Source organism: Anser brachyrhynchus, assembly GCF_964034855.1.
Source record: "Anser brachyrhynchus genome assembly, chromosome: 6".
NCBI lineage: Eukaryota > Metazoa > Chordata > Aves > Anseriformes > Anatidae > Anser > Anser brachyrhynchus.
The window spans coordinates 34,267,658-34,290,422 of record NC_137700.1 but is presented as its reverse complement, the minus strand read 5'-3'; the positions used below and the strand labels follow the sequence as shown (position 1 = coordinate 34,290,422).

Below are 22,765 nucleotides of genomic sequence, written 5' to 3'. Positions count from 1 at the left end.
GGGGAAGTGAAGAACCCCCAATCCAACCCAAAACGAGCCCTCGCATCTCATCCCCCAGCTGCCAAACGAACCAAGCCTGCTCCCAGACACCACGCCACGAGGTGCTGCGGAAGAATCCCAAACGCAGCGTGCTGCCCTGCCCTTGCCTGTTCCGCTGTCCCAGCAGGAGGAAGGAGCTGGCGGGCAGACGGCTCTCACGCTGAGCACCGCGCGCCTCTCCCAGCCCCCGAGCTGGGCTCCCCCACGCCACAGCACCACCCCGAGCAGCAGCACAAGGTGGCACCCTGCAGGGCAAGGGTTTTCCGAGCCAGGCCACGGAACAAGAAGGTTGTTTTGCATTCCCTGCTGCAACCTGGGGCCAGCAGAGCAGCCCCCGGCTGGCCTCCCTCCCAGCTGCGCAGGGGCAGGCCGGCTCCTGCTCCACCCGAGAGCCCACGAGCAGGGGCTGCCCCCAGCTAGGGGCGAGCTGCCCCAGCACACACCCTCCCTCTCGCCGGGCCCTGCACGGCCAAGAGGAACCGGGTTTGCTGAACAAGCAGCTATTCAATATTTTGTTTTCTCCTCATTGTTCAGCGCGTGGCCTCAAGCCAAGCCCTGCTCTGAATGCAGAGCCCGGGGTTTTCTTACAGGCTTTTCGGCACTCTCACCCGGAGCAGGGCTAGGCACTTCCCATGTTTGCTGTTGAGCAGCCTTGATTTCCAAATGGGAAGCTAAGAAATGAAAAAAATCAGAGCCGCAGCTCCTCGTTTCCTCCAGCGTGCCTATGAAGACCCCCCCAGGGGCCTGGTTTTCTGGGCCACTTCACAATTTCAAAGCACCGCTCCCCCCGATGCTCCTTGCGGCTGTGCCTCATCAGCACTTCCGCAGCTCACAGCCCAGGCTCGTACTTTGGAAAAAAGCACGGCATGAAGAACACGCTGTTTGGGGGTCTCCTTTGACAAGACAGGCTTAAAGTGACTTGCTGAACGTATACAGGACTGCTGACAGGGGCCAGGAGGAAACCGTGTTCTCCGGCGTGCGATGCGCTGCCTCATTTGTCTGCTTCTGACTTCTGTGAGGAGTAAAGGTCCTACAGAAACCACCTCCTTCCCTCGCAGCCCGCAGCTGACCACATCAGAAGGGGCTGCTGCACGCCTATCAGACACGCGGGCTGGTGCATGTTCACTGTGGGTGGCCCCTCAGCCATTTCAGTGGGGAAACCCAGGCTCACCTCCCCTGGGCACGCTGCAGCTGACACCTTCTATACTGACTTAGAATTTGGCCAAATTACGGTAGATTCTCACAGCTCAGGAAAAGGTGTTTTCCTTGCCTTCACCAAGGCAAAATTTTTAAACAAACCATGTTTTTCAGGACACGGCGAGGAGAAATATCAGGTGGCTTCACCTTGGCACCTCCAGGCTCCACCACGAATGGAGAAGAACAAGGCACAGAGCAAGGGCAGCGAAGCAGACACCTCCTCCCACCAGTGTCAGGGGGCACCGTCCCCCAGGTCTCTCCCAAACGCTACTTGGGGCAGACAGCCTCCCTGCACAACCACCATAAATAATTCATTTTGCTTCAGATGACCTGTTTAAGTAGAACGATGCACAGATTTCATCCAACTGAATGACAACATCCTCTGCTAACGACATTTTCTCTGTTGAATATTCAGGTGTATTAGGGAGTGGGGTAAGGCCTGACGCTGCAGGAGGCTTTGTGGGACTGCTGTCCCAGTGACTTCCAGCAGGCTCCACGAGTCCCGCGGCAGGGGCAGGGTCTCAGTCTCTTCCAAAGCGCCACCAGAACCAAAATGACAGTTGGTGATGCCTACATGGCAAAGGAACTGCAATGATTTACAGAAAGAGAACAAAAACACGGGGCAATGTTCAAATCTACCTAGAAGACTTAGGATCCTAAGTTTTGTCTTCTTTCAATCCAAAACCCCGATGCTGCCTCCTGAAAAGAGGACTAGAAGAGCGTGTGCTCCCCCGACGTACAGACGGTAGGACCCGTGTGGGTTAGCTGACGTGCCCAGATCTTGCAGCGTTTCTGTGGCAGACTCAGGACGGGATCCAAGGGCCCGGCACGCCAGCCCTTTGCCCTGTACCGCGCTTCTTCCCACACACAACGTTACCCTTTCGAGGAAGCCAGAAATAGCCTTCGCAATGTCATCCGCAGTGCAACAGCCTGTTCGGGGAGAATGTACGTGTCTCTGCAGCCTCTCCTGACCTCAATACTCTGCCTTCAGATGCACCGGGGGAAGTGAGGCTTTTTGACTAAATGCCACCTGCCTGAAACTCGCTTTGTTTGAAAAGAAGCTGATGGCATTTGTATGGCCCGGGGCCAGGCCAGGATTTCTTCACCTACTTCTATGTAAGTTGTCAGCTCTCTCTCACGCTGCAACTACGCTGCTGCGATGCTGTGCCTGCAGATGGAGGGAGGGGAAGTGTACTTGAAAACAGGAAACACAGCAACTGTTAGCTACGCTCTGTCTCAGGGAAACTGAGGCACAAACACTTACACAGGCTGCAGCAAAATCAGGAGAAGAACCCAGATTTCCCCATGCCCGGGGTTACATCCTGCCAACAGGGACATTCTCCGCTAGCATCTGGGAGATCCGTGAAAGGGGAAGGCTGAGAAAACTGAAAAGCTCCAATTTCCTCTGTTCTTTCAGTTCTGGCTCAGGAGCAGCAGCAACTAAGAGGAAGGCAGCGAGGTGGCTACCTCCCACTGCTCCCAGATGGCCAAACGACTTGTGAAGCACCTCAAACTGCTGCAGTTTGTAGCCTGATGGTTAAAGGCAAACCAGAAGTGGTGCCATGTCACCTTACCGTGTCCATACATCGCTTTATGGCTGCCCAAGCAGCTGGGCAATGACCGCTGGGGTAAGAGTCAGCCCAACGTCATCTGTCCCTTCCCAGAACTTGTAGCACTCGGTTAATCCCTTCCGGATGGTGCAATAGATGGAAGAAGATAAATTAGAATCATTTAGAAGACAACTGAACGCTTGATGCTGAGGAACTTGAAATAAAACGGAGGCAGAAGAACTGCTTTCAGTCCGCGGGACTGCTTGCCATGGAGCGAGCAACAACGTATAAACAAGTAATTAAGATAATGCTGAAAATCATCATGTCTACTCCAATCGGGATTCAAAAAGCGACAGAACTGGAGTGAAATCACATCCATCCAGAGAATGGAAGTACAGTAGGCAGCACAGAAACGAGAGATGGGAATATATCCAGCGGGGTGGAAAAAACAGGCCTGTTCCCTCCCCGCTGATCAACGAGGCAGTGTCTCAGAGAGAAGAGATCCAGGCAGAAGCCAGCCAAGTGCACAGCCCCAGAGACCCCCAGCCTCTGATCAAGAGAGTCCAAAACAGTCAACAAAAACAAATCCTATCTTTGTTGGTTCAAAGCGGGTAGGGGAGCAGGAGCCAACTCTCTTGAGAACAAACAGAAGTCAGTCTTTGAATTGGGGCAGAAGTTTGTCAGGAGGGATCAGGAGATAATCAACAGCAGGAACTCCAACAGGCAAGACAATTAATTCAGCAGCACGACACGAAAAGATGGCCTGGACTGCTTGGGTCAGGAAGAGAAATGGATTTGAAAGCTCCACCAGGAGCAAGAAAGAAGCAAGTCAGCGTTACCCACAGAGAGGGGAGCAGACGGGAACAACATGACGGGTGACAACCAAGTCACCACCAAGCGAAGGAGCGGGTCAGGTTAAACAAATCATGAAGGATAAATCCCTGCACGTACTGTGGATGAGGTGTCTCAGAAGACCCGAAGCACCACAACGTGCTGTTCGGCACTGCACGAGCACTGCTGTCAGCAGTGTAATCACCGCCTCTCTACCTGGGCAGTGCCGCAACAGGAACAGTGTGAGCCCTGCCTAACAGCCCCCCTGCTGCAGAACAGCACCTGCCTGCAGGGGCTTCCCCTAAATCTGGGAGGACAAAGGGATCACGAGCCTTCAGCCACGGAGGGAGCCGATTCACAGCAGGCAGATCCCACAGCAGTGAATTGCAGCCGAGGTGCAGGTAGCGTCAACAACTGGCTCTGCTTCTGGTTTGCATAAAGGTCTCTTTGCACAACTTTGACAGTCTAACGAGATTGCAAATTACATTTTACACCTACTGAAGGTATCAAAGTCTAAATTCAGCCCAGCACCAGGGCTCTCTGCAACACAGATCTCCCTACGCCGGGCTGCATCGCCAATACACAAAGGAAAGCAGGAACTCGACAGGATCTTCTGCTGGGAGGGCCATCAAATAAACGGGGTGACAGAGGGGAACAAGGCGGGTTCCCCAGTGGAAACACATCAGCCCTACGGCATCTGGGGGCCTCAGTCCTCCCCAGGCAGTGGGATTAAAGGCTCTCACGCCACTTGCTGGGTTCCCCCTTACTTTCTGGTATCCTGTCAGCTGTAGCACTGCAGAGGCAAACATCACCAAGACACCGCACACAAAGCCTCACCTCTACCGGGCCATTTTTGCCCAAATCGTTGGCAGGATCTCCGCTTCTGATACAGACCAGCAAAGACAAGGAAAGGCACAACTTGGTGCCAGCAGGCTCAGAAACTAGCCATCACCACAGCTTGCTGCCTGTACTTGCAGACTCCAAACCAACTTACACCAAGAGGGCAGCTGGGGGCCTGCTCTGAAGCATGTTCCAGTCCTAACCTGCAGAAAGCAGCGGGGTTTTCACGAGGGGTGATGTGCCTCTTGTGCATTTGATGTAGCTGCTCTGTCACACCAGCTCGTTCCTGACGACCAGCCTTTGGACTGCAGCCCGCTCTGGTGCCGCAGCCAAGCCCCACCAACTCCGAAAGGCCTCTCCTGTGCTACCCGCAGGTAGTGCTGGCAGCGGGGGGCTCGCGCACAGCTTGTCTTGCCAAATCCGCTCAGGAAACAGAATGGACCAAAAATCCGTTTTCCCAATCTAACACTTAAACCACCACTATGTTTTCCCAAAGAGAAGTCATGCTTACACCTAGTGGCAGTCAGCACTAATCCCTCGGAGCAGCTCTACCAGGGAAGCAATCCTTAACAGCAGCTCAGCCTTGTCCACTTTTCCTTCCTTAAAAAATTACCTACGAGATGAGAAGGCAAGGTCCCACCCCCAACTATTTCCAGGCAAGATTTCAACAACGGCATGAGGATTCCTGCTTGCCATCTCCCTGTTTGTGCGTTATCAAAATGCGGCATAAATCAAAACACGGCACAGCCGATCTCACCCATCCTCCGCATCACACGCGTGTGCTTTTGTACTGTACGAGGTGAGCCAAGCCCTGAGCCACCAACAGAGCTCCCCGGCTCAACAAGGCTTGAGACAGAAGCAGTCTCTAGCCCCAGCACGTTACACAAAGTCCGGATCCCAACCCACCCACACGCAGAGAGTCAAAACTCAGCCCCCACTAGCTGAGAAGTAAAGCGTGATCCAGTGTGAGTACAAGTGGATAAAAAAAAATGCCCTAAACAAATAAATATCCTGAAACAAACAACTGCTAGAGGCTGGGGTGGGGGCAGTGAACCCCCTCTGACCAAAAAGATGTAATATATTTACAGCCATGCCTAAGCAAGCGTTCAGGATCCCCCTGCTCCTCCCTTGCACAGCGAGGTACAGTCGCACAGCGCTGCTGCCGTGGTAAATCAGGCTTCCTTTCGCACCAGACAGCCAAGGCTGACTTACAGCTACAGATGCCACATCCTTTTAGTTCTGCACCCATGTTCGTGATCCTGCGGCACACGGAGCCATCACCTGAGGCACGTGAGGTACCTTCTGCACACCTACCTGCCCCCAGCCTCCCTCAGGGGGGCTATGGACCGACTAAGCTTAAAACCAAGAGCACCCGAGGGTTTCAGTAGCTACAACCCCCAACCTCACCCTTAAAAAACAGCTTTAAAGGTTGTGAGCGGAGGGCTACAGAGAAGATTCAGCACAAAACCAAGTGATTTAATTCAGAAGTGCGAAAAAAAGTTTTTAATGGGATGGAGAAGAGACCAACGATATAGAAAAACGAGGAACTGCATCACTGGAACAGCCAGACGGGCACAGAAACCCAGGCACCCAGGCTTTCAGGCCACCCTCTCCAAAACGCCTTACCATAGCCGCTGCCGCTGCCACCTCCAAGCCCTGCAGGCAACCTGCTACCGGGTGTAGGTGCCTGAAAGGCCCCTGGGACACAAGAGAAGATAACGGGAAGAGAGGAAAATGAAGGGAAAAAGAAACTGGAGAGATCGAACCCTCCCCAAGGAACTGAGCAATAGGTTCTCTGAGTGCCCCCCTGGGAGGGCTGAGGGCTCTCCACGCCCCTGGAAGGGTGTTTGGCATTTCCCCAGGATCAGACCAAAAAAATAGCAGGCTTCTCTATATGCCTGAGAATCTGTGAAAAATACAAATGACAATATGATGATGTTGGAATGTAATTTCAGATTCTCTTATAAATCTTACCTTTATTAAACTGATGGTATTTTGAGTGAAAAAAAACACATCGTTTAGCATCCCTGCTGTTTCTTTGCTGCTCATGCAACAACTCAAATTGATTAAAAACTCTTCTCAAATGTTTTTCAAAATCCATAAATACCAGACCTGTCTCAACTATAATGGATTTTTCTAATAACTGGGCCTATCCAGGACTGCATATGGAGGGTCTGTAAGACTTCTACTTCACTTTTCTGGCAAGTTCTAAGAACCCAGCTTCTGTCCCAGAAACGTCTTCGGAAGGAAGAACACTAAATAAGTGATGCCATATGTTAAAATAAATCTCTGCTAATTTTCATCCCCATCCAAAAAATATCAGATACTATTTTCAAGAAAGATAAAGCGAATTTTAACATATACATAAAATTAAATTCTCATTTAATATGGGTTAGCTGATTGGCTTACTTGTTTGGTTTTTGTTTGTTTGCTGTTAGCTATATCTTAGACGGGATATTTTTTAAAAAGTTTCACTTGTTTATTAAAAATTCCAGGTCACGATGACTGTGGTTTCCCCACATTTTTGTAGGTGGGTAATTTTCAGTACCTAAATATCTCCAACTAAAGCCAAGACTGCACATGTTTAAATACATTCAGATTTTAAATCACAGCATGCACTCCTAGTCACTAATCCCAAAAAGGTCTTTAAAACATCCATGCAAAACCCCACGCATACATCTAGATAATGCCCGAGGATCACAGAGGGGGATCCCTGTGCAAGCTGTCAGTTGCACAACTGAAACAAACAAAAGGAAGGAGAGAACCTGAGCCAAAACATCCTTATTTCAAAAAGCATCATGTCAATTAGAAATAATGAAATTATGGGGTTTTTTTTCCCTCTTAGTTGTACGCTCCTATTTGGGGCAGAAGTAAAGTTATTTTGCAGGTGCTGGGAGCCTGTCCTTATTTCTTTAAGAGTAAGATTTGCTCCACCAATGCCATCCAGAGGTGGGCTGCCTGTAAATCAGCAGGTGGGTAAAAATACCTGTAGGTATTTATGCCACAACATCACAGGGCCTGTTGGGAAAAGCCACTGTTTTTGCAAACAGTGAACAGAAATACTTAGATTTAAACTGTGAAATAAAGAGCATCTAGGTTACGTAAACGCTTTGTGTCTCATACTCTTGGTTTGTCTGGTTCAATGAAGAGCAGCAACAGCACTCAAATGTCTCAAGTACTAAAGGTGCATACACTGAAAAAAAAAAGAACAACTGTGCTTTGCCAAGGTTGCTTGAGAGAATTTTTTTTTTTTTCCTACAGGAGGCTTTTCAACGACAAATCTGCACAAGATTTTAAAAGAATAATTTTTCCACACTAATTAAACATTTTGAGACAAAAGTAATCTAAGAAAATCGCTCACCCAGGCCTGAAATGTAAGTTTCATCCCTCATCAAGGGCTTGGTATTTAATTCAAAGTCCATTTGAACCTCACTAGGCAGAGCTTCCTGAACTGTCCCTTTGATTTGACCAGGAAGGGATGATACAGAGCCTTCTTTAAACAAGGCTAATGCTATACTCGGCGTCACACAAGACACACTGCAGTGAATTTGGAGGCTCCCTCAACTTCACAGTTGTCACTTGCCGGCACTGCAGCCATCTGGAAGGCCTGCCATCTCCCACAGCAAGTGCAAGCTGCTACGGCTCGCTGAAAGAAACTTCCATGTCCAACTGCGTGCGTAAGGTCTGAGCGCCCCACAACTGCTCTGCTCTCTGCCTGCACCAGACCTTCCTCAGGCCAAAAGGCCAACGGGAGACAACACACACTGCCTACCGCTTCCGTGCTAACGGATCGTGTTGGTACTCAGGTGTTCCTTGTATAATGAAGGTCTTAAATAAGGCTCAAAGTATAATTTCTGCCTCTCTGTTCCCTTACCCTCACCCCACACCCACCAGTGTCAGCCCGTCATGCTAAATAGCCCCTTGGGCTGGCCTCAGCCCAGAAAGGCACCCCAGGGCTCCATGCTGGCAGGGCACGCTGAGCACCCAGGCCCCAGGGAGTCCCCTGCGTCCCTCTCCAGTCCAGAGGATGCAGGATTTGGTACTAAGGAGCTCCTGAGGGGGATGTGCTTCCAGCCCTCCTCTGGAGAAGGGCAGGTTGCCATGACAAAGGCCTTTGGGAGAATGGTGTGGGATGGAGGAAAGACACGTGAGAAACCTAGGAGGGAAAAACACAGATCTCAACTCAGCATTTGCCGTCATTTCTCAACACCGAGTGACTGGGATTTGGGACTTTCGTTCATGGGAATTAGGAAAGGACTACAGCTGCCCTGAAATCAGGAGAGGGCAAATGAACAAGGCAGACAAATACAAACATGCAGCATAAAAAGAACCCAGGATGTGCTGATCCTGAGGAAGAAGAGTTCCCCACAGCAAGGCGCCCTTACTTCACTTCAAACATCCTTTGTTATCAAAGGCTACCCAAGCAGAATCACCGTAAGCAAAGGTGCCTTTCTCCATGGCCTCTACGGGTCCCTTTCCAATGGCCTTAAGAAAGCTTTAATCACCTGAGCCACCTGCCACCATTTTACGATTGCACAAGCCTCACTGCAGTAAAAGCAAGCTTGCAATTGCCTTTTCAAAACTATACTTTGTTTCTAAAGTTTCTTTGTGCCAGAAATTCTCAGCAAGGTCTGAACACTTCTACAGAAGGGAGGGAAAAACAACAACAAAACAACATAACAAAAAGGCTATCAGCTAGAAAGGAAGGTCAGATCTACCACTGCATCAAGTGTTAGGCCTAATCCGCTTGTCTATTCTACGTTTAACAAGCCAAGAAATATGGCATTGTTTAATAAGCAAAGTGTCAAAAACATGGAGTTCTACAATTACCAAGCAATCAGGAAGCCAGGAAATCCCACTGCCCTCAAAGGCAGAGTGAAAGACAGCTTCAATTTCCTGAACTGAATTTTTAACACGTTGCATGTAGCAGCCAGTCATCTCCCTCTCTCCCATTTGTTGAAGGAGATCCATTTCAAAACATCATTTCCTTGCTTCAAGTCATGCCTGTCATTACAATCCCAAAGCACTCAGGCTGCACACACGCTATCCCTTAAGAGCAGTGACTTCTGGGTTGGAAAGACAACATCAGCCGTATATAATGGGAATAGCTACTGCCTGTCTCCTCCCTACACCCCGCGAACAGATCTCCCCATTCCACTTCTCTCTGCAGCATCTGAGCCTTGGCACAGAGTCAGCTGGCAGTGCCACAGATACAGCTCCCCTGTGTCCCTCTGTTCGCAGCGCCACCGATCCAGAAGGGATGCTGTACTTGTGTGTCCCAGCTCCGGATCCCCCTGTGCTCAGACTTTTCCCATTTTCCCTGCTGGCTAAGTTTCTCTCCTCTCGGCTCATCTCCAGCTTTCCTCTTCAGCTTCGTCCTCCCGTCCAGCCCTGCACCCCGCACCTTCCTGCCCACGTCGTACCTGTTGGCAATACTTGCATTGCTGCCACTGCCGCTGTGTTTCCTTGCCCGGCTCAGCCTCCGCGTGGGCTTTGGGTCTTGTAGTCCAGGACTTGGAACTGAGGGGAAGGTCGAGGCATAGCCATGTTCGCACTCTGCACAAGAATCAACAGGCAGGGCATAAAAAAAAGGATCATTCGGGGAAAAAAAAAAAAAAAAAAAAAAGGAAAGAAAAAAGAAAAGGCAGCTGGCAGGCCTCATTGCTAACCCGTCAGTCTAGCTGGGGAGGCCCCTAAGCACAACAGCACAGGGAAATGACTGCTGATGTATTCAGAGGGAAGTGGAGCGGGAGGTGGAGAAAAGAGAGGAAGGGGAGTGTGAAGAAGGCTCTGCCGGCCTTGGAGGAAGGCCCACATCTCCAATACCTGAAAGCACCAAAAGAAGCCACGACAGCCAAGGGTGCCTCGTCCCTCTCTTCCTGTCTGAGCTATCTGAACCGAGCAAAGCAGACACCTTTCACTCTGCTACCGAGGTCTCAGCAAAACCAGAGCCTCCCACCCCATCTCTCCAGTCCACCGGGAAACTCCCAAGCCAACCCCTCGTCTTCCTTCCAGGAACCGCACTCACCTCCGTCTTCCCTTCTCCACAAAAATCTCCCACCCCAGCCACCACCTCGGGGAGGGTCTGCCAGCCCTGCCCCTAACCTCAGCCCCTGCTCCGGCATTTGCAGCAGCCCACCAGCGTACGCTTGCTCCGATCCCCTTCGCCAGCGGCTCCCTCACCCCTCTGCAGGGATTTCGGACCCTGGCCCCGCTCCCACCACAGGAGGCGGTCGCCCCGGCACCCCTCCTCCCATTACCTCTCTCCCTTCGCTCCAGATACTCGGCCGCCTCCAGCAGCCGCTGGATGTTGATCAGCTGCACCTGCTCCATGCCCCGGGGAGCCGGCCGGGGGGCTCCGCAGGCCCGGGCCCCCCTCAGCCCCCCAGCTCTCCCCTGGAAGGGGAAGGAGCGAGGCAGAGCCGCCTGCCCCTACACCCCAGGGCTCCTCACATCCACACCTCAGGACGATTCTGCTCAGAGGGCCAGGGGTGGGTGCATGGAGGAAACCCGCAAGGAAACCCCGGGGGAAGGATGGGGACGGGGATCCTTCCTCCTCCTCCCTGACGAGGCGGCCAGGCGAGCCCCCCCCGACCGACAGCCGGCCCTACTGCCCAGCTTCGCCCCCCAGCCTGGCTTCGCCCCCTTGCCAGAAGCGGCCCCTTCAGAGGCGGCCACCCTGACCCCCCCGGGGCCGGCACCGGCCCCCCCGCCTCGCACCACTTTGTTTACCTCCGCCGGGCGCTCACGGGAGAGGGGGGCGCAGCGCCACGGGGCTGCCTGGGAAATGTAGTTCCTATCTGCCGCTGAGCGGTGTGGGATGGTGGCTGCCACCGGCCATCACCCCCCTTTCGGCCCTGAGGTGGTGGCATTTAGCCCCAAATGGGAGCGAGGAGGCAGCCTGGCCTCCCCTCGGCTGGGGCAGCCACCCATGGGCGGCAGCGGGCTGGGGCTCAGCACGCTGCCAGCTCAAGGCCTGCAGCCACTCTGTGCTTCTCCCTACAAACTTCCACGCGTGGAAGTACCCCGAGTGGGGCGAGAGAAAAGCAAAGAGAGGCTACGGAAGAAAAAGCTGCAGCCGCAGGGTGGGAGCTTTCTGCGTCTCATCTGTGGAGATGTACGTAAAGATGAGGCGCCAGGCTCAGGGGAGGCGCACCTCGAGTGGTGGATCCAGGGCTCCTGACAGGAGCCAGCAGTACGGGATCCACGCCCTGACCCGAATACAGTCCTTCAAGAATTTAGACAAAAGAAGGCACAGACAGCAAGTCTATGTACTAATGAAAGCATTTTGTATATCTGAAGCACCATATAAGTAAGTGACACTTGACCTCCTCAACATTTTAAAGAACTCTGTCACACCTACACCTTGCAGTCCGACCTCCACTCTTCCCAGTGTCTTTACAATACTCTCACATCCTGACATTCCTACAGATACACACCCTTGTGATTATGTCTGTGACTGAATTTCACCAACATTACTGTTTTCTGGTATGGAGCTTAAAAACTGTTAGTATTTAATTGTATGATACCAGTCTCCAAAATACTTAATCTACCCTCCGAAATTGAACAATAGTCACAGGACATTCAGAGTCAAAATCTGAATCTCAAAGTGATACTGACCTAGAAACCTACAAAGGATTGTTTTACTGGGGTTATTTTTCACAGCTCTGAACCTTTAGATTGTGACTGACCACATTTTCGAACATTCCTCCAATAGAACAGGAGCTGAAAAAGCACCTTTAATAAAATAACAAAAAACAGAAAAGCTGAGATTCTCAATGGTTTGTGTCTGTTAGCAAGAGCTTTAAACAGAGCATAAAATATCAGGAGACTCATGGTAGAGTTGCAAGACTTGGCAGTAGGCCTTGAGAAGGCCTGAAAAAAAGTGTATTTAGTTTAGTGAATTTTTCTTTAGCGCATTTCTCCGATTCACCATTTCAGAGGTTTCCTCAGAAAACTGCAGGCTTGCAGCTGATGGAAGTAAAATAATACCACTATTCAGTCCGTACACAACCCCTTTCATCTCTGAATCTCAAAGGGCTGACTTGGTTTGTTTCTCTTAAGATGGGACAGTCAAAAAATAAAGGAAGTTGGAACACCTTCAGGGCCATACTTCCCTCATTCCGCCTTGCAGAAAAGCAAGGCCCAGTCCTCACTCAAGCAAGACAACCACCACTCATACACACACGGGGCCAGACCAGGATGCTCGTAAAAAACAGCTTTTATCCAGGGGAGAACTTGGGGAAGGAAGTATTCTTTCCGTGTCTCCCTCTCTCTTTTCCATACTGGAAACTACTGATAGCACAGATAATTAAAAGCACATGTTAAGACTCAAATTTGAGTAGTCCCAGGGACTACTTATGTGATCTTGGATTTCTCACAAAGGGAAAAGGATGCAGGTGCACACGCTGCTCTGCAAGAGCGGGGTTAATGCAAGAGCATTTCTGGGTTCTAACTGTACATCCTGCTTCCAAAACCAGGCAGTCATTTGCCTTTCAGGATTAGCAATACTAAGCATAAAAAAAAGGAAAAAAAGCCAACCATGACTCAAAAATCACTGCAAGACAGGCTGTTGTCAGCAACCACCACCACTACCTTTTCACGTGGCGATGCGTGTAGTGACTCTAGGGATTAAATAGGGAAAGCCATGGCTGTAATATGAAGTAGTAATTTAGGAGTCTATCTAAGTATAGATAGTATAGTCCTGAAGCCAAGGTTCAAGACACAAAATGGAAGAGTATGGAGGAGAAGGACAGGGGTGCACATGGTGAATTAAATCAGCACCAGAAAAAAGAGCAGGATCAGTTCTTTGTGCGGTGATGTAGGATCAACTCTTCCATTTACACATCAGCTCAGCTTCCACATCTTTGTTTCCTAAGTAAATAATGTACAATTAAAAAAATGTGTGTGAAACAAAGACAAATTTGAGAGTAAACTGTGGGCCGTCTTCCCAAAGCCCTACAGAGGTAGGCAAGCCAACCATGGAGCCACAGTAGGTCTGCAAAATCTTTCAGTTGTCATCCCAAGTGCTAGTGTGGGCAGGTCAGCCCGTAAAATGCCAGATTTGTATGTGACAGAAACAAAAGTGGGTGGAAAGTGAATGGCACGAAGACGCCTAGTGCTATTCAACTGCTGACCAAAAAACCCCCAAAGTCACATTTAAAATGTGGTTGAGCAATCCACAGGCAATGCTGGGGAGGGGCTAAGGGAAGAGTATTTTAGGGGAGAATGAGATCATTTAATTTAGTGGCTCCAAATGATCTGTAAGTACAGTTTTCTGATTATAAGTGCTTGCTGCTTGGCATCCCTTCTGGCAGCTGTGATTCACTTTCATTGTGTGTTCTGCTGTTTCGCCCTTTAGAAAGGGGCTTTTTACATTTTATTAAATGGCACTTCGGCAGCCCTCCATTTCCAGCCTTAATAATGGATTTGTTAATCTCCCTGATAGCCTTTCCCTCCTCCTTAGCAACAATTTAAATATCCAAGAAGAAATCTGCAGTGCAGAAATCAATTAATATTTACATCTGAAGTGCTGCTGTGCTATTTTAATCAAGTAAAACAGATGTGGTCTGTTTTTTACCAACACCATCACTCACTTTAAACTAGCTGCTTCTATCAGGGGAATCTTCTAGGAGCTTTCCAGAAAGTAATGTTTTAAGCTTCTCAAGACTGCGATGACTTCAGTTTATTTTTTTCTTTCCACTTTGCAGGAAGGGAAACTGAGGTGTAAGCAGCGTAATCGCTCACATGAAGGCGGCACACCCTAAGCTAGAAGTAGAACAAGAATACAGCTCATGAATCAAGATGCCCAACCCTCTGCTTTGAGCACGAGGTTTAGAAATAACACAGTGCTTTGCAACCTGGGTGTTATTTTCAGCAGGGGCAATACCTTTGGTTAAACTGCCTAGTCTTCCATCCCTTGGCTGGCTTTTTCTTAAATCCTCCTGTCCTCAACTCTTTGCAAAATCAGCTAGGAACATGAACATGGCAAAAGTTGCAAGAGTTTCCTTTGCCCACCTTCAAACAAACCCCGAAAATTCTTGATCTTGCTTTCAAAGCCTTGCAACCTAACACCCCTGCAACTAAGGCATGAACAGAGATCCCCATGAGGAACCATTTTCTGCAGCTCTCAGATCAGTAAAAAGATTCACTGGAGTGTGGAACAAGCAAATTTTTGGTGACAAGAGTTCCGTAAAACTCCTCGTTTTTTCTAGCCAGGAGAACAAGAGCTATGGCACACCTGAACATCCCACCTACCAGCACACACTAACAACCACGTCTCCATTCCCATACCCACCTCCCTTCCGATGCCTGCAATACCTTTCGTAAGGGACCTACAGCGTCTACAGGATGTGGCCTCATTTCTCATCTAGGAGCCTCGTTCTTTTGCGAGGCATCAGATAATCCCTCTCAGCACTCCCACTGCTGCCTGGAACCCATCCAACGGTGAGGACAGAAATTGCTCACAGCCAAACCACCTGGATACCCAGGAGTTTGAACAGGAATAAAGCGCACGCTATATACGCCGATTCAAAGAACAAGCTCTACCAATCGATAAGGCAAAAAGCCACAGGTGTACTGGCTCTTGGGGCTGCTGGCTTGCTCCCATCCTCTGGGAGATGTGTTGCTGTTTTCAGACCTGCGCCGTGCCCCAGTTCATTCTGAGTCAGTGACTCATTCTGTGACTTGGGTCAAGTCACTTGACTAACCCAGCCGCAAAATTAAGTAAGAGGGCCTCCATTAAGGAAAAAATACATCACATACAGGATGGGGTCCCTCAGCTAACTAACAGTAAGGTAGGGTTCTCCAGACAATGGCAGAAGGCACTTCGCTGCCAGCTCTGAGGATGCTCTGCTGACAGAGGACACGATCGGTTCTCAGCAGGGCTTCTGGCACAGCCCCACAGTTCCACCTCTGCCCTATCATTTCTCATGCTGTGGCTTCCTTCTGCCTTTTATGACGAGGTCCTAACAGCCTGAGTCAAAATAACCCAACCTGGAAGTGGCTAACTCATGAATCACTGTGGCCAGGTCACGAACCAGGAGGAGTGAAGGAGGTTTATTGTGAGCTGGATGAAAAATATAGAAATGAAGGAGCCCTGCACTGCTCCAAATATTGCATCACCGTAAGATCCAGGACCACCTACACCGACCTTGAGCCCCGGGTTCAGCTCTCATTGAGTCACGGGAGCTCTGCACACAAACTTAAGGCAGCCTCAGCTCCTTCTGCCCTCTCCTAATTATAGGTTTCTGATACATCTCTGCTTTGGCTTGTCAGAAAAAGACCCCAAACTGCCCATAAACAATGGAAGGAGCCACGTGATGAATACAGTGTTGACTCACCCTCAAGGCTCAGATCTCCTCTCCTTGAGACAGGATTATTCAAGAGCAAAGGACAAATCTAGGGTCACCCGTTTGTTATTCCTGGTCAGAAGGTCACTAAACACAGGCGGCACTTGAAAGTCAGACCGCAAAGAAGATCTAGCTAGCTTCTGGTGAGGGGCCGAAGTCCACTGTGCACACCTCTACTAAACACGTGAATAAGGGCACCGCTGTCATGGTGGTTTGCTCGCCTTCGTGATTTTAGAAGAGGATGTGACAGCGTATGTCTGTATCTGTAGTGAGATCAGTATATATTACGTACCACGTCTATTACAGATAAAGCATCATATCCAAAGAATTAATCATGTGTGTTTATGCAACCTTCCACTGACATAAGCATGAGTCCACAAACACACAGGTAATGCTTGGCACATGCTAACCCCAGCTGAATTTACTTCAGGTCCCTCTCTCTAAAGACATCTTCCAAACTTTAGCATTTCAGCTGCTTTTACACACTGCTACCCGCTTCCAGCCACACACAATTGTGAAGAGGCACTGGCAGAGGTTACCCACGCACCAACAGAGCTGCCCTCAGCGGAGCTTTCATTTCTGAAAACAGCCAGAGTAATTTTTCATGTGATGCTTCTATTCCTTTGATACCAAGCTAAGATTCCTAGAAACAGGTCATTTGGAAACCCGTCCGTGTCAGTTAGCGAGGTGCGTTGGGGCTGGGTCCTGTGGTCTTGCCGTGAGAGCTGCATCCCCAGGCAGGCAGCGCTCATTTCCAGAGGCTCAACTGGAGAAAAGACTTCTCTATTACTTCAGTACCTAAAATACCCCGTTTTACCCAAGCAGTCTGAAAACAGGACTCCATCCTACCCAGTCACTGCAGTGTACTCCAGATAATTTTGCAGACCCACACATTCTAGTTTTTAACAAGGCGGGTGAATACCAAAGCAGTGTTTTACTGTGCTGAACGGGCACCGCTGAAATAGTGTCCCACTGCTCCAGACCTGATGGTACGCTGCAAATGCATCTAAGGGGGAGCTGGTAAAAAAAAAAAAATCGTCTTATTTCTCACTGGGCACCACGCAGCTCGGGATCTGATGCCTTGGCTGGAAGTCCTGCCCTGACATGGAAGGCTCTCCTCACACTGCTGGCCTGTGGACAAGAGGCAGGGACCTGGTGTGTTTTGGGGGCTGAAAGGGGCCTCGGAGCTGCTCCTCCACCACCAGTAGCTGCGGCATGCGAGCAGGGAGACAGGACTGCCTCCAGCTCTCGTGGGGCTGCTCCACCAGACAGCACCCACCCCTGCTTGGGACAGCGTTTCGAGGAGGTGAACAACCTGTACGGCCGGCAAGGGCTTGGAAGAACAAATGCAGGCACTGAGCACGGCTTATTAGAAATGGTGTAAACTAAGATCACCTCCCGGGCTCGCCCAGCAGTTACGGCCCTTCCTCAAACACCAATCTTTGGCACCCAAAGCCCTTCGGGATGCACTATCTGCGTGACGAGCAGTGCCATCCCATCAGGATAACGCACGGGCTCCGCTCCCACCCCCTGCCTGCTGCTTCCCCAAAGCTGCGCCGCCGATCCCAGCACCTTGATGCCCGTCCCCAGCACGTGTCCTGGCCAGGTGGAGACAAACATCCACCTGCTACCTCTGTTTTTTTTTTTTAAAGACCGTGTTTCCTTGGGGCAGGGCACCGTCATTCCCCTACGTGCACAGCACCTAGCCCAGCGGGGCTGTGACTCAGCCGCCTTCCTGGTGGGAGTCACGCCGAAATAGCTCCTCAGAGCCCTGCCTAGCGCCGCGGTCGAACGACCCGGGCATGCTGCAGGAAGCAGGCGGGTGCCGAGTCTGCCTGCCGCCAGCCGGGACACAGCTCCCATCACCCGGCTTCTGGGGCTGGACTCCTTTGTCACTGCTAATTGCCAGGTAGGAGACCGCGCAGATAAGCGAGGAGCCATTATCAGCGTCTGGCAGCCAGCAAGGGGTGCAGCGAGCAATCCTGCCTGCTCTGGCAGACTAAAGGGCAGCGTATCCTCCTGGTGCAATAACCTGAGCTGAGCACGCAAATCTCTCCCCAGCCAGGCCAGGTATATACCCTAGGACGTAACCCTCCTGCCTCTGCAGCTGTTCCCCAGTTCAAACCGGGCCCGTCGTGCTCGGAGGTTGTTTTCCAGTTCCAGCAGCATTTCTCTTTGTTTGGGAGCAACACGTCAAAGCTGCCTGTTCTACCACGGTCACGTCTCGAGCAGCACGTTCAATAGCCCAGCCCTGCGCTAAACGGGACTTTTCAACCTAAAACGTCCCGACTGCCAACAAAAAAAAAAACTGAAAGATGTTGCAGAATCTCCTAAGAGAAGCGAGGAGTTTAATTGCTGGGACCGTGATTATCATCAGCGGAAGATTCAGTGTAAACAACTCGGATGTGAACGCTTTCTTTCCAAAATAAAGCAACCAAAATCCCGTATCCCCGTGTCCTGCTCATGCAGCAGAGCCAGCAAGTTACACCGATCAGCCCGTTTTTTGGTCCCAAACACAAAAAGGATGCGTTTTTTACGAAGCACGCAAAACACCCGATGCCATCCACGTCACGGGCAAGAAGAATTCCGCCAGCCTCCCCCAGCAGGAGAAAGCACCGCGACAACACGGGTTTTCCTAGCTCCCCTCCGAGTCGCGAGCGCTCCTTAAAGAGACAAAAACAAGCGGAAGGTCTCAGCTAGGGTTTCTGAAGCAACTGCGGCTGGTTTTTGCTGCTCGCTCCTGGCCTTTCCCTGCGTGCGGCCGCCCCTGGGCTGCTCTGCTCCTCCGCTGCGCGGCCGTGCAGACTCATTATGAAACGACAAATCGTAAACGGGAGGCGAAAAGGCGCTGTTATTGCAAGTTTTGGGAAGGGGAGAGGCTGAGAATGAGGGGCTTGGGGACCACCAGCGGCGGGGTCCCGGCCGCACAAAGCGGGGGTGCCCCGTACGGGGGCCCTGCGGCCATCGGAGCGGGGCGAGGGGGTGACGCTGTGATGGAGGCGTGCCGTGAGGGGCTGCGGGGTGCCGCTGCCGGTGCTGTGCGGAGTTTGGCGGAGAAGAAAAATGCAGCTGGAGGAAGAGGAGGAAAAGGAGAAAAAGGGGAAAAGAGAAAGCAGGGATTAAAAAAAAAAATAGAGAGAAATAAAAGAGATAAGAACAAAATAAGAGGGAAAAATGGGGAAAATAAAAGAAGGAAAAAAGAAAAAAATGAAATAAAAGTGAAGGGATAGATGCGGACGAGGAGGGCGCGGAGGCACCCGGGGACACCAGGGGACACCAGGGGACACCAGGGGACACCAGGGGACACCAGGGGACACCAGGGCACCCGGCGGCACCCGGCAGCCCCGGGCTCACCCCGCCGCCCCCCCGCCCCGCTCCGCTCCGCGCCCCGCTCAGCAACACGTGACGTCACGAGGGGGGGGACCCCGGCGCCGCGCATTGGCGGAGCGTCGCGCCAGGCCCCGCCCCGCGGGAGGCGCCCGCCAATCGGCGCGCCGGGCTGCCTCCATGTGCGAACCATGCGCCCGCGGGGGCGGGGCCGGGGGCTGCCCGCTCGGGCTCGGCGCAGCTCCGCGGGCGCGCAGCGCGGCTCGGCCCCGCTCCGTTCCGCTCCGCGCAGCGCGGTGATCGCGGCGCAGCGCCAGCAGCGCAGCGCGGTGTGACGCCGTGCAGCGCAATGCAATGCAACGCAATGCAAAGCAGCGCCCCGGGGCACGGCGGCCCCTTTGTTCCCAGCACGCCTTCACTTCAGCCCCCCCCCCCCTTAGCCCCTTCCCCGCTCCGCGGGGGGGGGGGGGGAATCGCGCAGTTTGCGCGCATCCTCCGCGCAGCGGGAGGCCGGCCGCCACCCCGCAGCGGCCGCTCGCCCTGCCTTGCCTTGCCCTGCCTTGCCCCGCGGCTACCTGGCGAGCGCCGCCGCTTGCCTACGTGACTGTGCCCATGCCCCGCCGGGGGCAGCGGGGACGCGCCGCCGCCTCCTCCCCCCCCCGCGGACCCCCCCCGGGCTGCGGACCGCCCCCCCCCGGCCGTGGGACACCGACCCGAGCCGTGGGGCAGGGGGGGCACACGGCGGGGGTGCCGGGGACCTGGGGGGTGCCAGCCCCGTGGCGCTGCGCCGCTGCCCCCCCAGCCCCGAGTAGTGCCTTTATGTCCCCCCCCCCCGGCTCGCTCACTCACTTTTATTCTCCTTCTCGATCCGCTCCAGGTAGCTGGCGGCCTCCAGCAGCACCTGCACGTTGCGCAGGAAGGTGTCCATGCCCGCGTTGCACAGCTCCCCCAGGGGGCAGCGGGCCCCGCCGGCCGCCCCCGCTCCCCCCCGCGGCTCCCTCCGCGGCCGGCCGCGCTTCCCCATGCCCCGGCGGCTCCCAGCCCCGGGCCCTGCGCGGCGGCGGCGGCGGCGGCGGCGCTGCGTGTGCGGCCGTGGGGCCCTGTGCGGCGGGGCCCGGCGCCGCCGCGGTCCTAGCGCTGCCGCTGTGGCGCTGCTTCGGGCCCCGGGGCCGCCGCCGCCGGCCCGCCCCTTCCCCGCTCCCCGACGGGGCGGCCCGGCCCGGCCCCGCCTGCGGGGAGCTGCGGCGGCGGGGTGGGGAGGTGTGCTGCCGCCCCGCGCCGTCCTGTGTCGCCCCGTGTCGCCTCACGTCGCCCCACACGTGTTCCCGCTGCTGTGTCCCCCCTCAGGGCTGCCTGTCGCTGTCACGCCAAGCTCTTAGGGCCACCCAGGGTCCCCAAGCACAGCCCCGGCTTCACCCCTCGAGGGGTGTCGACACCAAGCCGGCCGAGGTTTTTGAGCGGTGTCCCCGCCAGTTTTGAAGGGACCCCCGGCCGCAAGGTGCCCCCCGACATCAGGGGACCCCCGGCTGCGAGCATGGCCCTGGTGCCCCCCCACGTCACGTCCAGCCACGTTAGGGAGCGGTAATTGGCACCTGCGGTGTCACGGGGACCTGAGTCACCGGGAGCGAGCTAACCCCAGAGAGCAGTGCACGGAGTGAAGTCCCTCAGGCTCCCCAGTGCTTTGGGGAAGCACGGCGGCAGCATTTCGGCCGTCACACGCGCCTCGTGGGGCATGTGCCAGGGCCGGGCCGGGCTGTGTGACCACATGCCAGCGGCACCGTGTGCCCACCTCGGCCCTGCCTGGCTGCTTGAGGTGACGGCACCTTGCCTGAGCGGGGATTTCAGTGACACAATTCGTCCTGAGCAGGATTTCTGCTGGAAGATGAGGGGCCGAGTCGGGCAGGGGGGGCATGGGAGCCAGGGCTCTGCTGGAGATACAGCCAGGCAGGCCAAGGGCTCCAGATGTACTTTGTTTTATTCTCTCCGCTAAGTAGCTGAGGTAAGACACGGTTTCAGGTCACATGCCTGGTGTCTGCGTCCTCAGTTACCTTCTGCAGTTCTTGGTCCTCCGTGTACACCCGTACACGGCCCTTCTCCTAGGATCTCGTAACGCCCTGTTCGAATCAGGGCTGTGCGGCGTCCTGCTTTTTCCCATGTGACAACGCCAGGTCTGAAGCCAGCGCAATCACCATTTTGAGACGCTTCCCTATTAGCTTAGTTCCAAAACTATTATTATTATTATTAAGTTACTTCCACAGAGAAAAGCAATCAGAATTATAACTCTCTCAGAACGGCTTTGTGCTGGAATTGTTCAAGCAGCTCTTGTGCATGTGGCCAGGCCGCGGGGTGCCCCGGGTGCCCCCAAGAAATGGGGTGGCTCTGTGCAGCTCTGAGCCCCAGTGACAGCCCCAGTGCCCTGCCCGGGGGCACTGCCCCAGCCCCTCAGTGCTCCATTTCTTCTAAATTTCTTTGGGCATCCGTTCTCAGCCATCGACAGCAGCAGGATGCCGAATTGGCCTGGCTGTCCTTGTGCTCTGCTACCCACACCTGTAGCAGCCCCAAGCCACAGCTCCCACGTGGATACAGGTCTGTGCAGAGATGGGTCCTTGGTGGGACTCGGACACCCGTCACGGGGACAGTCCTCGCACCGTGCTGTCTGTATGGACACGGCCCATACCTGCCTGTCCTGCCTGCCGCTGCGATGTTCCCTGGGGAGTGGGGTAGGGAGGTAGCACTGCCACGAGGAGGGCCTGAGGAGAGGCCGGGATGCTGGGTTTCCAAGGGAATGGACCCGGGAGAAATGGGGTTTCCATGGGATATGGCCTGGTTTACATGCAGGGGCATTTCCATGGACATTTCCCCTGCCAGCATTGCCCCCCTGGGCATGCCACATCCCAGCAAGGCCCGTCTCTCTGCTCCCACTGTGCACGGGAAGGACGGGACACAAACAGAGCAGTGAGGGAGAAGGTTTTGCAATATCGCCGGCTCCACACACCCAGCGACCGCAGTCCGGCACCCCATGCACGTTAGCCGAAATGCAGCCAGCTGGGCCGGGCTCCCTTCATTTGCCTTCTTGTTTGCATCGTTTAACCTTTGAGCTCCCCCCGAGGTTTTGGTGTCAGGCTTCTCTCCGCAGGGCAGTGGCGGAGCTGCTTTGCCGGGCAGAAGCGGAGGGGCTGGCTGCACACCTATGGATCTGCTCAGGGGAGCCGGGGCGAGCTGGGGCGAGGTGCTGGCACAGCCCGGCTGCCCACGCCATCGGCAAACCCTCGCCCCCTTCCTCCTGCCCCTGTGGTAGCTGTGCCTGCAAAACGAGGCTGCAGCATGTGAGGGCTCCTTGTCCGAGCCCTCCCCGGGTGGAGGAGGCTGTAAATCACCCCTCGGACGGACTGTGTGGGATGTGGAGGCAGTGAAAGGGTTGGGGGCCAGAACAGCTCTGGGTTTCGGTCTGCAAAGTCTCCTGGACGCACCTGCTCTCTCTCCTTTGTGGCTAACGCCATCGTAATCCTTTTACAAAATTTCACCTGCAGTCTGCTGCTGCCCTTTTGGAAGGACGAACCTGTTTTCCAAGTGATAATTGCACTGCCCATCTGTCAAGGGCAGACATTTCTCACTGCTCGATAGCGGTAC

General features: G+C 53.5%; 1 protein-coding gene across 3 annotated transcripts in view; it reads right to left on the bottom strand.

Annotated features, from left to right (window-relative positions):
* MXI1 (MAX interactor 1, dimerization protein) overlaps positions 1-20,257 on the bottom strand; it is a 52,421-nt gene extending 32,164 nt beyond the window's left edge. The window contains exons 1-2 of one of the 3 annotated variants that reach the window (XM_080597297.1): positions 19,985-20,257; positions 9,881-10,013 (exon numbers count right to left, since the gene is read on the bottom strand). In XM_080597297.1, coding sequence (XP_080453423.1) covers positions 9,881-10,013; positions 19,985-20,159 — 308 coding nt within the window. In that variant the 5' untranslated portion in view covers positions 20,160-20,257. Of the gene's footprint in view, positions 1-9,880; positions 10,014-10,126; positions 10,493-10,717; positions 11,162-19,984 lie in introns of those variants that run through there. The other 2 variants (XM_080597299.1, XM_080597298.1) reach the window with 2 other exon arrangements.
* Between the last annotated feature and the right edge of the window lie 2,508 nt (positions 20,258-22,765).